Below are 17,844 nucleotides of genomic sequence, written 5' to 3' on the forward strand. Positions count from 1 at the left end.
TTTTATTAAATATTAAATTATTTACACTCACAGTCAAGCCACGGCCTATTTAATAGCTGCTGATCTTTTTTTCCTCTGTTCTATAAATGTGAAAGAAGCAAAAGGTATATCTGGACTCAGTTGTAAAGTGTTTTTTTTTTTTTTTGAAATAAGAGTTATTAAGTATTAATTAACAATTGGTTTGAAATTGTGAATCATGAAAGATTGTTAAGTACACTCAGAATATAAAAAAATGATATTTTTTCATTTTACATTTATGATAAATTCTAACATTAATTTAATTTGTAAATTTCATCATAGATTTAATGAGTAGAATCTACTACAGATATGGGAGGACACAATTTTACATACTTTGAGAGTTAATACCTTTGAATATCTCGTAGAGTAATATTTTTTGTTTGACAAAGGGTGGTGCAAAAAGGTATTTGCTCGGGGAGTGATCAACGGCTGTGATTTTATATTGATCCTAATTATCTAGGTCGGTAAAGACGTACTGCTGTATACGATTACGAATTAGTCAACCGGTACTTTGAATTTTTTGTTCAAGTCACGGACTCTCTCAGTATGAAGGCCAAAAAAATAATGACTCATTTATGCCTTAAAGAGTTTCATACTTTCCTAATATATTTAGAGAGGTGCTACGTTCACAATATTTTTACAACAAATCATAGATGATTAGTTGTTATTGGTTCAAATTTGAACCTAACATTAAGATTACTTTTTTGCCCCAACAATAACAACCAGTAACATCCTGCCACTTAAGATTTGTTGTAAAAATGTTATAAAAATGTTATGGACATATCATTTCTCATATATTTATTAAAAAAAAAAAAAGAGTTTCATAATTTCCAAGTAGGTGCCACAATAACAAAGGTATATATAGAATTTAAGGTAACACATTTAAAGTATATATTAGGATTGAATTATAATAAATTTCATTTTCACAAGAGTTGAGTGGACAAACTTTTTATGATTTTCATTTAAATATACTATTTAATATCAATTTTTTTACTTATTAATAACAACTTGTCACTTTAATAATTATGAATCTTCTTATGTGCTTCTAAAATTTATCAAAAAATAAAACAAATGAGTAATGATTATCTCACACTCATCATTTTGCATTTTCTTTTATATTTTTCAACATATTTGTTTTTAATTTTAAAATAAGTATATCAGAGCATATAATTATAAATATTTTATAAAAAAGTATAAGTAAAACGAGGGTAAGAAAACAAAAACGTGGATTTTTTGTCTCTCTCTCATGGATTCATTTCGATTTTTCAGTGTCCCTCATTTCACGCGTCAAAATTGTCAAAGTCGTATCCACTTGGCCCTTCTATTTTTTTTTTCCTCAAGTTCCTTCTACACAAACTCCCTTATATATACCCCAAGATATTTAAGCTCTCATTTGTCCATACATATTTTTCTACTACTACATCACAATTATTTATATAGCTTCACACCTAGTTTTTCATCTCTTGAAACTATATACTTCATCAATTTCATACACAGTTTCAAATCTCTCAAAACTGGAATCCATCAACTCACGCGGGTTTCTATGCTTTCCTAGTTTCAAAGCCCTCCAAACTGTACTTTGTCAACGAACCAATAAAAAAAATTTCTTTTTCGAGTCATCCCTGGAGTTGAATACCTCATTCGAGAATTTCTGGCCGCCATCGAGCTTTATATATGTTTTATTGTTAAGTTCTCTCTAGCTGTAAGAGGTTTGGTAATTTGAGGTCATGGCAGGAGCAGCTGGAGGAAGATCTTTAGAAGAAACACCGACTTGGGCTGTTGCCGTGGTGTGTTTCATTTTGGTTCTAGTATCCATTATCATCGAGCACATCATTCATCTCATAGGAAAGGTATGTCTATGACTACTTCTACTTCAACAATTCTCAATTTGGTTTTCGGGGTTTTACTGCTTGGACATGTTTATTTGATTCTGAGTTCAGAATATTGAGATCTTTTCATTGCACCAACTTGCAGTGGTTGAAGAAGAAACATAAAAGAGCTTTATATGAAGCACTAGAAAAGATCAAATCAGGTACACACCACTATTCCTCATGTTCATCTCAATGTTAAAATTAGACAAACTATATACTATTGAAGTATTAATTAACTTTTTTTTGTTTGTTTGTTGCTCTTTTGGTTCATGCAGAGCTTATGTTATTGGGATTTATATCCTTGCTTTTAACGGTAGGACAAGGTCCAATTTCAAGTGCATGTGTATCCCAGAAAATTGGAGCATCATGGCATCCATGCAGTAAGGAAGAAGAGGCTCTAAGCCAAGAGTATCAAACGAATTCAGCCAATGGCCGGAGGCTACTAACTGTATCGGCTTCCAGCGAAGGGTTTCGTCGCATTTTAGCAGGCGCAGCCTCATCTACAGATAAATGTGCAGAAAGGGTGTGTTTATATTCCATCTTTTGTCTCTTCTTATACCTTAAAGAAAGAATAGGCAATACATTGCAATTTTCAAATATTTTTTATTATTATGTGCCTTTTGAATGATAGTATATCAGTTTGAATGAGAATATTATACAAGAAACTAAAATCAAATCAAATATATATGTAAAACCAAGGTTTGGAATTCCATAGCAAACTTGCAATTTGCGCAGAATGGGGACAAGGGACACTTTGTCAATTGTCTAGTTTACAGCGTATGGAATGATTTAATTTGTCCACGGTTTTACACCAAAGTTCTTGACTTTTTTTGTCTGTTCAGTAACATTCTTTTCCTTTTACTTACGTGCCTCTTACTGTTTATTTTTTAATCCTATTATGTGGTTGTGGAATAAAAAATTAATTTATTCAAAAGAATCTTTATGAGCTGGTGATGACTTATGTGCTAATTTAGCTAGGTTCATCGTTGTGTTTAAAAAAGGAACAAAAAGCAAGCATATGGTATACATTTGTGTCTAATTAGATCTTAATTTGGGTATGTTTGCTATTCTAATTTGCAGAATATGGTCCCATTTGTGTCCAAAGATGGTATTCATCAACTACACATTTTTATCTTCGTGTTGGCTCTATTTCACGTCCTTTATTGCGTTCTCACACTGGTTTTGGGTAGAGCCAAGGTATATATTCATTTATCCTACCAAATTTACTTACATTACTTTTACCTATTTTTTTCCCCGAAACTCACACTAGGCCTGTTTGGTTCCAGATGAGAAGTTGGAAGCATTGGGAGACTGAAACAAGAACAGCTGAGTACCAGTTCTCACACGGTTAGCCCAAATTAACATTATGTAGCTTGATTTTGTGCTTATACATAGGTACACTTACATTTGTATACTGACAAAGCCTAGTGTTGCATGTGTCACAGACCCAGAGCGATTCAGGTTTGCAAGGGACACATCATTTGGGAGAAGACACTTGAGCTTTTGGACCAAAACACCTGCTCTCATGTGGATAGTAAGTAACTCTTTTCCTCTTTTCCCATTTGAGTTTACTTTGGTACAGTGGTGCTAAAAAAGCTTATGCTTCTTGCCAAAAATTAACACTTAGATAAAAGAACTCTCTCTTAAATTATGCCAAAAAGTAGGAAGAAAATAAATCCCAAGTTTGAATTTTTCAGAAGCTAGCAGTACTTGTACACTTTCTTGAACTTTTTATAGGTAACACTTAGGTAAACTTCATTTTCATTCTCCTGCAAAACAATAAAAAAAAGAACCCCACAAGCCAACTTGACGAAGCATGTAGACGAAAGATGAATTATTTGAATCCCCTTCTATAGGAGAACATATCTCTTTCTTAGATTTGACATCAAGTCATGGAATTATTAAATACCAATGGTTTCAATTGAAAGTTTCAAGAACAAGAATTACTCTACGCTGATTACAGTCACTCATGAGATATATAGCTAGATTTGATTATGCGTGTTTTCTAGTTATTATTGTCACCATAGAAATTATAAGGACCAGTTTTGTGGGCATATGATGCATTCCCACTTTGAAAATCACGTGACGTTCTACTATACCTAACAAAACGGACCCATGTCCCATTAATTATCAACAAAGAACAGGGCTCACAATCATTCTCCAAAAAAAAAGAAGTCTAGGGCTCATATTTAAATAAAATTCCCTCTAGCCTTTTGTTTTTGGTTCACATTGATTGTCATTTACCAAGAAAGTTCAATATACTATTTGGTTGGTATTTTTATTGAACTCTAGTCTCAAATCTACTTCTGAGTATCACATCTAAAAGTAATTGTACCATATTATAAACTAAATCGATGACTTTAGAATTATTTTCAAGTAGAATACCCTTTAGGATCTCTTTTTTTATTTTTATTTTTTTGAGATAAATCAAATTCCCTTTAGGATGTTAAAAGAAAAAAAAAAAAAAAGGAATTTCAAAACCTCGAAGTATTACTAATGGTTCGTTTGGGATTCACTTATTTTGCTAAAACTGAAATTTTTTTGCTAAAAGTACTGTAAATAAAGGTAAAAATTAATTGAAATAGTATAGCAAAACTCATGAATAATATAAAAAAGTGCAATCAAACTTATAAATAGTAGCAAAAATAAGTTAAATAATAAAATAAAATGGTAAAAATAATTTTTTCCAACATAAATTTTATATGCATTATGTATTGATGAGCTTTGAAAGGCAACCCTCTCTAGATTATGTGCTTGTCAAGAGTCACTAAACATTACCTGCACCGAAAAGGTGACCTTTATACTGTGCATTTGTTTATTAAAAAATATCAGTTAAGAATTGCTCAAATTAAATAAAAAAAATACTAAAAAATTAGAAGAGCCTGATATCCTTTCCTTCGTACACGCAGGTACACATATATGATATGACATTTCCTTCGTATAAATATATATATTAGATTTTATTAATATGTGTCCTAAAAATATACAATAGTATATTATTTTTGAAAAAAAATTTATTTAGAATTGAAAAGATTTTATAACTTTTTTAATTTTTCATAAAATATTTTTAAAAATAAATGGCTTAATATATACCCTTAGGACACATATTAACCGAACCCATATATATATTGATGATAAATTTTTCCTTAGTATATATTATAAGGTTTCCCTTGAGTCCTTGACAACATCAATTTTCTATTTTATGCCATTGCTGGCGTAGGAGTAGCTGTGCTGCTATGCCTTAATTTCTTTTCTTTTCTTTTCTTTTCTTTTCTTTTATGGAATACGGTAACGGTCTTGGTGAATACCGATTTAGGACAACATGATAACGGTCTTGGTATGGCAAGTTTTGAAAACGACGTAGTAGCTAGCCGTCCAAAGATGGTCCAGGACTGGACAATTTATTTATTACTATTATTTTATGTTTTGTATGAATTTTTCTTCTATACATTTATGCAGCTTTTTTTCTTTTCTTTTTTGAGAAGGAATTGACTTACATTTATGTAGCTGTTTATTAAAAAAAGAAAAAATTATGTAGCTTATTTGACTATTTTTTATTCCAACTTCCAATTGACGAATCTGTCCTCGTTAACAATATGAATTTTTCTCCAAGTCATAGTCAAATAAGTACTTTCAGTAAGAGACTTCCTTTTTTTTTTTTTAATTTTCTTCTTCTAGAAATTCATTTTCACGTTTATTTTCCTTTTGCAGGTATGTTTCTTCAGGCAGTTTGTCAGGTCGGTTCCTAAAGTTGATTACTTGACCTTGAGACATGGATTTATCATGGTAATTATTTCTTCTAATAAGAGTATCTACATTTTACGTAACCCATATTGCTTTTTTTTTTTGGGCAAAAATTTCTTTTAGTAAAGAGATTATTTGGGCTTGCAAGGCAGGCCTTGAAACCAACTATAATCTGCTACTACGTGGACTATATTGTTTGAGGTCAAAGAAATCTCTAAAATATTAAACTACGCAAGAAAACAGCATATATTATTTAAGGAGAAGAAATTTTGTTTGGTCAATTCCATGTTGTCCAATAATAATAACAAAGAATGTCAACCAATTGAGTTGCAAGTTGGAACATTGAAAAATTCTGTTTTTCTCATTTAGGAGTAATGTAAAACGTGTGCCCTCAAATTCCTGAACTTTAGATGTCTAAATCGTTTCATTCTATGATTTTTCCCCCACTAAGTTTTCCCTTATTTGTATGCAATAAATCAGGCACATTTGGCACCTCAAAGCCATCAGAAATTTAACTTCCAAAAGTATATCAATAGATCATTGGAAGAGGATTTCAAGGTTGTTGTGGGAATCAGGTTGGTGCTTCAGGCCCTTACTTTTTATCAGATTCAATGTTAGTTCAGCTTTGTTTGTCCCACATTTTTTTAATACTATTCGTATACATCAGATGTTAAATGTGAACATTCTTGATCCAAAAAAAAAAGAGAAGAGATAGCTAATGTGAAAGTGTAAACATTGTGTATACTAAAAATAACGTTAAAGAGTGTGAAATAATGATTTTTTTCTCTCTTAATTAATTATCTATACACCCCTAATTAACTCCAATGACTTATGTAACATTTTCTTGTTGTCAATTTTCAGCCCTCCTATCTGGTTTTTGGCAGTGCTATTCTTGCTCTTTAACACTCATGGTGAGTAAAGAACAATTTTTAAAGTATATACTTATTTATGTTTAGTAAAAAAAGATATATATTCTCTCTTCTATATAGAATGCCAAAATCCGATACATGTCTCACACGATTGATTACAAATTGTTTAGGGCCTAGCACAAGCAATGCATGGGAATAAAAAAAAAATGACACAGCCTAAAAGAAAGGAAATTTCTAAACTTAACAAAAAGATTCCTTATAAAACACATAAATGGTGTATTCTTGACTATAAGTTTGTTCCTGAATATTTTTGGCCGAATTATTTGACTAAAGTTCTCTTCCTTTTGCAGGCTTGAAATCTTATCTATGGCTACCAATTATCCCATTGATTGTAAGCAAATTATCTGTGTCTCTGAGATATATAATTCATTTTTTATAAACAGTTTTCAAATGTTAACATAATTAGCAGATCTAACGGCTAAAAATGCACCTGCAGGTCATACTATTAGTTGGGACCAAGCTACAGGTGATCATAACCAAAATGGCATTGAGAATCCAAGAGAGAGGAGAGGTTGTGAAGGGTACCCCAGTGGTTCAACCAGGTGATGACCTCTTCTGGTTCAATCACCCTCGCCTCATTCTCTACCTCATTAACTTTGTTCTATTTCAGGTACTTTTTCAATTTTCTATCTTCTATAGATTTGATTTAATTAATCCAACATCATCATTATTCACTTACACTTCATTGTGGTCTTTATTCTTTATTGCAGAATGCCTTTCAGCTTGCTTTCTTTGCATGGGCTACAGTAAGCTTCTATATTCTATTTCCCTATGTTTAGCACTAAAAAAAGTACGAGTGAAAAATTGGAAAAAGAGAGAATGAAAAACGTGCTTAAATTTGAAGCCAATTATTGTGCTTCACTACCATTTCCATTGTGTATTACACAAAAGCTAAGCATATATATATATTGAAGTATTGAACGCAAAACAAACACGACATATGTCTAAAATTGATCATATATCAGTCTTGTATTCCGTTCAATACACTGGATGGAAGCCTTATCCAAAAGAAAATTCATGAATTGTGTATCATTATGCCTTTTGGTAAAGGTAGGAGGTTGGAGTGAGTTTTGCAATCAAAATTTACCAATTAAAAACAAAACAACGTATTGTGATCTTTCTTTAGAATGTATGTTCTTTAGTTCAAAAACGATTATAGGATATTTTACTAAAATTTGTATAAATATGCTGAACCTCCCTTTCTTTTCTTTTTTGGGTTTTTCAGTATGAATTTGGTTTGCGATCATGTTTCCACAAGCATACAGAGGATATCGTCATCAGAATCTCAATGGGGTACGTCTCAAACTTCTTACATTCATAATGCTCAAATTATATCAACTTAAATTTTCTAATATACTAACAAAATGGTGGTGCTTTCTCAGGGTCCTCATACAAATTCTCTGCAGCTACGTCACTCTACCACTCTATGCCCTCGTAACACAGGTAAAGCAATGGCTAAGACATATACACATTAACATGTCAAATAAAAAAAGTATATAAATTTTTCTAAAATGGTTCAACATCATAATGCTTGAGTTTTTTTTTTTTAATGTTATGAGCAGATGGGTTCAACCATGAAACCAACCATATTCAATGAAAGAGTAGCCTTGGCTTTACGCAACTGGCACCACTCAGCTAAGAAGCACCTAAAGGAGAACAAGGGGTCTGTATCCGTAACACCTATGTCTAGTAGACCAGCAACCCCATCCCACCACTTGTCCCCGGTTCATCTCTTGCGCAACTACAGGAGTGAAATGGACAGCGTCCAAGCTTCACCAAGAATATCCAATTTTGACATTGAGCATTGGGAAACCGAGTCCCCCTCCCCATCATACCGCCACCGGCCGGTTGGCGATGGCTCCCTCTCTTATCACCACCACCAAACGGACCAAAGTTACATAGAGTATGACAAGGATGTCAATGAGTTGAACTTGGGTCAGGTGGCTCCAATACCACAACCAGCTCGTGCACAACATGAAATTGATATCGGACCAAAGGACTTTTCGTTTGATAAAAGACAAGTGCTTGAAAAAAAGTAACGAGCGTGTGAAAATTTCGCTACATTGAAATTGATTGGAGATAATGACGACAAGGAAGAGGAGGGAAAAGAATGATGCCATGATTGGAGTGAACGTACAGATCGGGGAATTGTTTTGAGTTGCATAATCTTTTGATATGCTTTGAAATTTTTGAATCGAAATGTAGAGATACTGATGCGTTCATTTTTTCCACTGCATATGTATATACATACTTTGAATAATTTTTTAATGCAAATAAATGGCCAAAACTTCTCCACAGGAGATTTCCTTAATTGAAAAAAAATTAACACATGCAATTAGACTGAGTAAAAGGTCCAAGGAGTAATTAATATTTTTCAAATAAGTTTGTTAATGTTTATCATATTTTTCAAATAAATTAAATAAAACTGTTCTGAAATTTCTTGAAAAGGCAGTCAGATTTTTTGGAATATGGTACAATTTTCATTTAGGTTTTACTCGACTTTTTTTTTTTTTATAGAATAAAACCTTTTCTGCTTTTAATTCATAGTAGAAAGGTCTGAAACATAACAAACATGAAGGTTTGGGGAACACACTCCACTCAGATTAAAAAAAAGAAAAAAGAATACCTGGCTTTCTTGGCTAAAGTGTGAGCTAGAGCATTGCCTTACCGATAAGTATGAGAGAGAGAAACTTGATCCGTAAAAGTTAACATAAGACGAAGTGTCTTCTACAAGAAGACCAAACTCCAAATGGATTAGATTATTGTGTTGGAGAGCGTTAATTGAAACTTTGGAGTCACCCTCAAAACTGGAACTATGGAAACCAAGCTCCAAGATGAACAAAACAGCTTGACGTGAAGCCAAGGTCTCCAAAACAGAAACTGAAGATGGCAAAGGGATTTTCTCGAACAGATTTGCCGTAATTTCCCCTTGGGAATTTCGAACAACCACCTGGTATGTGCTTCCTGCGAGTCTTCAAACACAACCCCATCAAAATTTGTTTTCAATTCATTGGGGGTCAAGAGGCTTCCAAGTAGGCCTGGTGAGTTACTCGAGCTTGCTGAAATTCTTGTAGTAGGTGAGTTACTTGGTTGAACAGCTGCTCCACAGGGATAGCATTCCCATGAACTTTGATTTTGTTTCTACGATTCCACACTGACCAGCACAGCATATCAAAAGGCAAAGATTTCTATTTCTTAAATGTGTATCCAAGTTAGTAGAGCCATAAATTTAGCAATACACCTGTCAATACCTTCAAGCTTTTCCTAGACAACAAATTCAAGCTAAAAGATCTTGGCACTTTAAAGTATTTCTTAGGCCTTGAAGTTGTTAGAACTGAGAAGGGTATTAGCTTATGTCAAAGGAAATTACCTTGAAGCTACTTTCTGATACAAGTTTTCTAGCTAGCAAGCCTACCAATGTGCCAATGGAGCAGTCTGCCAAATTCAATGGGGGAGGATGTTCCCGATCCTTCCTTGTACAGAAGGTTGATAGGTAAATTGTTCTATTTGACACTCACTAGACCAGACATATGCTACTTAGTATACAAGCTTAGCCAGTTCATGAGTTCTCCCAAAGTGCCTCACTTGCAAGCAGCTTATAGAGTTCTTAATACCTAAAGAAGACACCAGGTCAAGGTTTGTTTCTTTTTGCAAGCTCAGAATTGAGATTTTAGGCCTACTGTGATGCTGATTGGGCAGCATGTCTAGATACCAGAAGGTCCATATTAGGCTTTTGTGTCTTTCTTGGTGAGTCTTTGATTTCTTGGAAGTATAAGAAGCAATAGGTTGTATGAAGATCTTCAGCAGAGTCTAAATACAAATCAATGGCTATAGTCACAAGTGAAATTGTTTGGCTAATAGCTTTGCTTAAGACCTTTGGACTAGAGCACAATCAAGCAGCTTCTCTTTACTGTGATATCAAGGCAACTATTTATATTGCTGCAAATCCAGTTTTCCACAAAAGAACAAAGCATATAGAGATAGATTGTTACTTCATTTGAGAGAAGATTCAAGATGGTGCGATCAAAACCTTTCATGTTCCTACTAGACACCAGATTGCAGATTTCTTCACTAAGGCACTTGGACAAACAATTTCATTATTTGTTATCCAAGATAAACTTAGTAAACATATATTTTTCACCTTGAGGGGAGTGTTAAAGCATGGATTATCTTGTAGATAGTAGTTCTGTATTTTGTATATTGTAGTTTGTATATAGAAGTGATAAGCTACAGTAGTATAGAGTAGTAGTGCATTAAACGGGTGCCATTTATACAATGCACAATTAGTTAGTTAGTTTTATCTCTCTGCCACTTGTCATGTTTGTATTGGTTGTCTTGATTGTTAGTTATGTGGCTATACTTTCCTGTTGCTCTGTTTTAGCTATATAAGGGGCAGAGTAAGATATTTATGAATATACGAAATCATTCACAACAATACACATACTCTCTCTCTCTCTACACCATAGGACTTTCAAGCTTGTGTGTGATTTCAAAACCAACACCAACATCAATAGATCTATAATTTTAGTTATTTGATTAAAATAATATAAAAAATTCATTAAAAAGTAGCGTGAACATGACTAAAATAGATTTTTTTTATTAAAAAAGTAGTGCGAACACAACAATTTAATATATTTTAGCAGTGCATTGTAGCTGTGGAGCCAAAATATGTGGCTTTGGCACCACCAATATAGCCACATTTTAGTATTTAGTGGAGCTTAAAAGCTATAGTAACTATGCATCGTAGCTATGGAGCCAAAAAATATTGATTTGCCTCAACTAATGTAACCACATTTTGGTATTTAGTGATGCTAAAAATAGCAATATAGATTTTTTAGCACCACCACCAATACTAAAGTGGAGGCTGCCCATCATTGTGAACACTGAGAAATTCCTTTTCCCAAATTGATCTATTCTTTTTACAATCCCACCAAGCATGTACTATAGTTCCTTCAGCCATAGGCTGCACGTAGGGCCTGAGATAAGTTTTCTTTTCACTAGTTGTTTAATTTACTCGTAGTAATGATAAGTTTTTGTAAGAGAAATTGGATTGGTGGTTGAAAATAATATTAAATGGGTTTCTAGTAGTTTCAAATAAGTTGAAATAGGACTATTATACCTATCTATGTATATTGCAACTACGCGTGAGTTTGGCATTTTGCTGAATTTCAGCGTTTTGATTATTTTTGTTGGTCCATTTTCACAGTAGATGGGGCCCATAGCTGCCCCATAGCTGAAAGAGTAGCTTATTTTTGACAAAAACGGTTTGTTTAGCAATGGCCGTTTTTTGAAAAATTGCTTTCTCTTCAACTGTATCTTGCAAGATCTCCCTTCTTCTTCCTCATTAATGCCCCAACTTCGTCTTCAAGCTCTTAAATTTTACATCTACCACCAATTGCCCAAATTTATATGAAGCATCTGATACACAAATTTATGCGAAGCATCTGATACACAAGCATTTGTATTGAAACTTGGGTTTTAAGAGTTGACTGAAAGCTCAATTCTTTTACTATACTTGACAAAATAACCCTAACTTAACAATCCAACGCAAGCTAGCTTAAACCAAGGTTGGACAGGGCCAATTTTAATAGTTGTTATGGGTTCGGTTAGGTTACAGATTGCTCAATTCAAAGATCTCAATTTAGGTTAAAAAATATCCTTACCTTTGTTCACATCTCTTCTAAAAAAGGATACATGTGCAAGTATTTAACCATAACCAAAAGGAATGGGCCTTACCTTTGTTCACCAAATAGGTGTTTTGTTAACAAAGTTGTTCATTCCAATCCATTAGGTCAGAATTCAATGAAATATTTCGTACTAATAATAAAATTGGTACACTAAATTGCCTTGTACCGTCTTGGCTCAAATTGACTGGTATTTGGATTTTGCTCAACTCAATATATAAAAAGCGTGAATGCACGTAGCTGTAGTAGCGAAGCTATAATAGTTTTGGTTTATTCAAGCCCCATGGTTTCATTGGCTTTTTTTTCTTTTCTTTTTTGTGTGGGTAATATCACCTGTTGATCATGCTTTCTCAATTTTTTATTTTTTTTTATTTATATACATATAAGCTGTTACACTAAAAAAAAAAAAATATTAACGCAACAAATTGCCATAATATTTTCACAATTATATAAGTGTAAATTCCTTATAGGCCAAAAGAAAATAATAAAACATCATATTAAAACCAACTACAACTAAAAATAAAGATATTGTAAAGAAAAAAAAAAAGTTCGACATCTACAATTTTTTTCACAATACTTTCATAACAAATCTTGAGGTAGTAAATTGTTATTGGATCCAATTTAAACTAACCAATGAAATTACTTTTTTTTTACCAATAACAACCCGTAACAACCTATTACTTATGATTTGTAGTGAAAATATTGTGGATATATCATTTTTTTGTGAAAATATTAAGACATTTTGTTGTTGTCGTAATATTTTCACAACTATTGAAATGTTAATTCTTTAAGAGTCCAAATAAAATATTAAAAAAATTATAAAGGTACTACAAAAATGTTGTACCATTTTGTTGTGTTTTTTAAAAAAAAAATTGGTTTAGTCAACTTTGTTGAACCAAAATTCATTATTTTACATATAGTTTTCATGGGTTGACTTTTTGCATTTTTTTATTGTATTTTTATTTTTATGCACTATTTTAAGTAAAAACACATAGTTTTATACACACAAAAAATAAAATAAAATAAAATAATAACTTAGGATAAAAACATTTTTCATCCTTTATGTTTGAGATAGTTCATAATTCCTCCTTAAACTTGAAAATTAAGCAATTTTCCCCTTAATATTATGGAAAGGGTTGGGTACAAGTTACACCTAGCATAACTCTAAGTAATGTTACACCACTCAATGTTTTTTAATTGGATGCGAATATTGACAAATTCACTGTTAGATTACATTATTTTCATATATTCTTCATGCTTGCAAAATTTTGAAGTGATCAAAGATTAATAGTCATATCATCAATCAATTGTTAAAATTCAAATTTTTATAGTTTAAAATAATGCTAAAAGATGAGTTTATAGATCAAATGGTAAATAATATCCGATTAATATGAAAATTGGTATGCATTTTAAAAACATATAGAACATGTAATTTAACGATTGAATTTTTAAAATATTAATTCAATAACAAGTTATTGGATGGTGTAACATTACTTGGAGTTACACCAGGTGTAACTTGAACCTAGCCCTTATGAAAAATAGCAAATATATCATATTGTTATGCTCTCAGTTAGATCCTAATGAAAGTTTATGATTCTTAAAATATTACATTATATAATGTCTAAAATGTTCCCACCAAATTTTAACATTCCAAAAATTTTCTTCATGTATTTTGAGTTTTAGATAGTAGTAATGCTTAGAAAGTTTGAATGGTGATATAAAGGTGTTTTATTTATCACCTGGAGAACATTGATTTTCTAGGTTTAAATTTTCAAAATTTATAATCAATATATATATATATATATATATATATATATATATATATATATATATAAAAGAAAAGACTTTATGTTGGAAAGTATGAGGTTGTACCATTTGACGTATTTCTTGAAGTTCTCTTTATTTAGTTTTCTACTTCAACAAAGTTTGCATTTATATGAAAGTATTAGTTCATTGAATTAGCCAATAGATAAATGCATATATCAATTATGTATTGTTGTGCATTAAATATTTATATTAAATGAATTTATATGATTATTTTTATAAACTCTATATAGAAAATAATTTTTAGTTGGAATAATGATAATAAATTTAGAATATGACATTCTTATTCATGTTTAGTTGCTTTGACAACAATTGTCACAATAGCCATAAAAAAAATTAAATATTTGTAAATTCACTAAAATTAATCTTAATCCTTTAAATTTCCTAACTCCTTTGTGTTTGTGTGTGTGTGTAGAACTAACACTGTAGTATGTATTATATATAATTAGCTTGTAACCCCATGCATATGCATGAATACACTTAAAAATATATAATAAGATGCATAATATATTTTATATATATATATATATATATATAATTTAACTACTATTGATAGTCATTTTTATATCTTGTTAACTTTTTAAAAAATCTTATGAGGATATTATTAGATATAAAATGTAAATTGTTCTTTTTTTTATAAAAATATTGTGAAACACCTTTTTTTTACAATTCATTTATTCTAAAATCTTTGGGTTTTGTACTTAATAACCCACTTGAATGAATATTTATGATGTGGTCCATATTTGATTCTAAAATTAAGAAATAAAACTCTTTAAGATAAATAATTTAGGACACATGACACAAAATTAGAACTCTAATTTGGAATTCTAATTTGAGTTTCTCTTAGGCCTCGTTTGAAAGGAGGGAATGGAATGGAATGAAAAGAATAATTTTAGAATATTTTTTCCTTCCCTTGTTTGAGAGTTTTAATGTAAGGAATGTAAAGTCCATTCCCTTGTTTGGGAGTTTAATTGGGAGGGAATGGAATGGGTAGGAGAGAACACTCATTCCTCTCTATTCCCTTAAAACCTCAAATTTTCATTCCCCCCAAAATTGGGAGGAATGGGAGGGAACGAAATTAGATTCAATGATTTTTTTACTAAAACTCCCAAAATACCCCTATATATTCAATCCGTTATTTTAAAATAGGGGATCTAATAGTAATATTGTTATAAAATGATTCCATTCTATTCTTTCTATGTTACTCCCAAACAAGATTACTTACATTCCATTGAAACCATGTCCTACAAAAAGGAAGGGAAAATTTTAGTAACACACAATCAAGAATGTAAAATAATAATAATAATAATAATTGAAGGATATATGCATTTTTTAGTTGTCATATGAAACATGTCTATCTATAATAACTACTATATCATGCAATTTTCAATTTGTAAACACATATATATAGTATGATCAAATCACTATACTACTCTCAGTGTATTTCTATTTTATCTATATATAAAATAACTAAAAATACAATTTTTTACAATGAAATTTATTGAAATATCTTTTCTATATATCGATAGTTGGGTGGGATGTGAATCCTGAATGTTTCTATTGGAAATTGAGGAGTCAATCAGTTAAATTACAAGATTTTTTGTACAACTTATTGAAATTTTGGAGAAAACTAATAATAAATTGCATTGTACATCATGCACAAACTCAACTAGTTTATCTAATGGAAAATTCAATAAAGCATGCCTTTTGTTATCCCCTTTTTTTCTTTTGTTGCCTAAAATGGGTGTTCATTAAAAACTAAGTAAGCTAAACATTGCACCTAGGCTCATGTAGAATGATAAAGAAGAAAGTATGAATGATTTTTTTTTTTTCATTGTGTATGGTCAAAGGTATTTGATGAAAGTTTCAATTGTAACATATGACATCATTCATGATGAAAATTTAAATATTGTGATAATGTCTTAACAAAACTCAGTTTCTTATTGTTGGAAGATAGTGATATTTGTTATCATTCTTAGAAATTTTTAGTGAGTAGATATTGTCTTTAGCAAATAAGTACTAAGAAACTATTATAGTAAAATAGATATTTATATGTTAAATAGTTACTCTAACTTTGTACGTGACATACATTTTTTATATATAAAGTTTTGTACTTCTTTAAATAGAAATTTTATCTTAGTTTTCTCACTCAAGAGGTAACAAGTGTTACCCTAACAGTATTGTATAGTGTTAAGAAAATTTAGGGTCTGTTTGGGATCCACTTATTTTGCTGAAATTGAAAACTTTTTACTGAAAGTACTGTAGATAAGGGTAAAAGTTAACTAAAATAGTATAGTGAGACCCATGAATAGTACCAAAAAGAACAGTAGGACCCATGAATAGTAGTAAAAATAAGCTAAATAGTAAAATAAGTTGGCAAAATTAATCATGCCAAACGAACACTCAATTGGCATATTTTATGGAGAGAGAGAGAGACCTATGAAAAACAATATAAGAAAACTTCTCCATGATCTTTTTTTTTTTTTTTCATTTTTAATTCTAGTCACTAGGAATTGAGATTAGATGTAACACAAAATATCTATGGTATTGTACGCAATAGCTCTTAATGGCTAAAATTAAGAGTTAAAAAAAGCAAATTTTAATCTCAATTATTAAATAAAAAAAGTGAAAAAAAAAATGAGAGCGGTAAAAACTCTCTGTGAGAGGGAAATGGGGTAATTACACCCTCCCGATCTTAGTCCACAGCGAGGTAACTAATCAAAGATGATAGAAGACTTTTTCTTCCTTTTAATGATAAGGCTTAAAAGTCTTCATTGCAGACCGTGTATAAAGAATTTGAGGCCCACACTCATATATGGGCCACAGCCACGCTTGACGTACCTGGACTACCCACCAATGCCTGAAAATCCACTACAACACAGGAGACCTGCACAAATGGCGTATGGATCCAAGCGTTACACACGTGACACCCACATCAACACATATATGATCATCATTTTGCTGTCGTGTTGAAAACTCTGAAAAAAAAGACTTGCAGCCTTGCAGAGGGTTATATATGTTTCTCTCTCCGTGTGTCTGCAGCTAAACGACAAACAAAGCCCTCGGCAATCCGCAGATTTTCATTTCTTTCCCAGCACCTGCCCATAATTTTCCATCTCTCTTTCTAGTTTCTACTACCTCTGCCCACTGTTTCCTTTATTTGCTCATCTCTTTCACTCAAACCAATACAATTCTTCTTTATATATGCAGTGCTAATTAGTAACTACCAAATCACCATATTAGCATCGAAAAGCTAGAGTTAGAGAGAGAGAAAAAAAAAAAGAGAGATGGAGATTGTGGGTGGGTTGCTAGGGAAATTGGGTCGCCGCTGCTATGCATTTTTATGTTTGGGAGTGCTACTTGTGTCTGTAACCATAGCTCACTACGTCCATGCTGCTGAGCCAAGTGACCCACGGGAGCGCACAAGACGGCGTCTTCGTGCTTCTCATGGTCCTTCTATTCATCCCTGCAGCTAAAGCTACTGAGCTTATTGCCACCAGTTTCATCAAGTTCATGGGGTTTGAATAAGCAGGCTAATTCGGAGAGCTTATTCCTGTTTGAACTGAGGCAAAGCTCTTCTTGGAAGACTGTAGATTTTACTGTTCTTAGTGGTAGATAACTGGATATAACTCTGTATATATGTATATATATCTGCCTTCTTAGTTAAAGTAGATCACACTTTAGCTTTACATCTCTTACTTGCAAGCAGGTCATGGATGTTACATAAATGGTTGTTTGAGCTGATCAGAATGGCTATCACAATCTTCTTGATTG

General features: G+C 31.8%; 1 protein-coding gene across 1 annotated transcript; it reads left to right on the forward strand.

The window, feature by feature from the left end:
- The first annotated feature begins 1,413 nt into the window (after positions 1 to 1,413).
- Positions 1,414 to 8,859, forward strand: LOC142607979 (MLO-like protein 6). Its single transcript, XM_075779671.1, has 15 exons — positions 1,414 to 1,868; positions 1,993 to 2,050; positions 2,165 to 2,412; positions 2,970 to 3,086; positions 3,176 to 3,236; positions 3,335 to 3,423; positions 5,601 to 5,675; positions 6,114 to 6,208; positions 6,495 to 6,544; positions 6,853 to 6,893; positions 6,999 to 7,172; positions 7,273 to 7,308; positions 7,788 to 7,855; positions 7,945 to 8,005; positions 8,125 to 8,859. The coding sequence occupies exons 1-15, from the start codon at positions 1,746 to 1,748 to the stop codon at positions 8,599 to 8,601; spliced, it is 1,773 nt and encodes a 590-aa protein (XP_075635786.1). The 5' UTR covers positions 1,414 to 1,745; the 3' UTR covers positions 8,602 to 8,859.
- The last annotated feature ends 8,985 nt before the right edge of the window (positions 8,860 to 17,844 follow it).

The sequence above is a fragment of the Castanea sativa genome, chromosome 8 (genome assembly GCF_040712315.1).
Source record: "Castanea sativa cultivar Marrone di Chiusa Pesio chromosome 8, ASM4071231v1".
Classification (NCBI taxonomy): domain Eukaryota; kingdom Viridiplantae; phylum Streptophyta; class Magnoliopsida; order Fagales; family Fagaceae; genus Castanea; species Castanea sativa.

Bases quoted from the DNA above. Each gene is read 5' to 3' on its own strand.
- LOC142607979 (XM_075779671.1), top strand. From the start codon at position 1,746: ATGGCAGGAGCAGCTGGAGGAAGATCTTTAGAAGAAACACCGACTTGG. The intron at 2,051-2,164 runs GTACACACCACT...TGGTTCATGCAG, and splicing joins ACTAGAAAAGATCAAATCAG to AGCTTATGTTATTGGGATTT. The intron at 6,209-6,494 runs GTTGGTGCTTCA...GTCAATTTTCAG, and splicing joins AAGGTTGTTGTGGGAATCAG to CCCTCCTATCTGGTTTTTGG.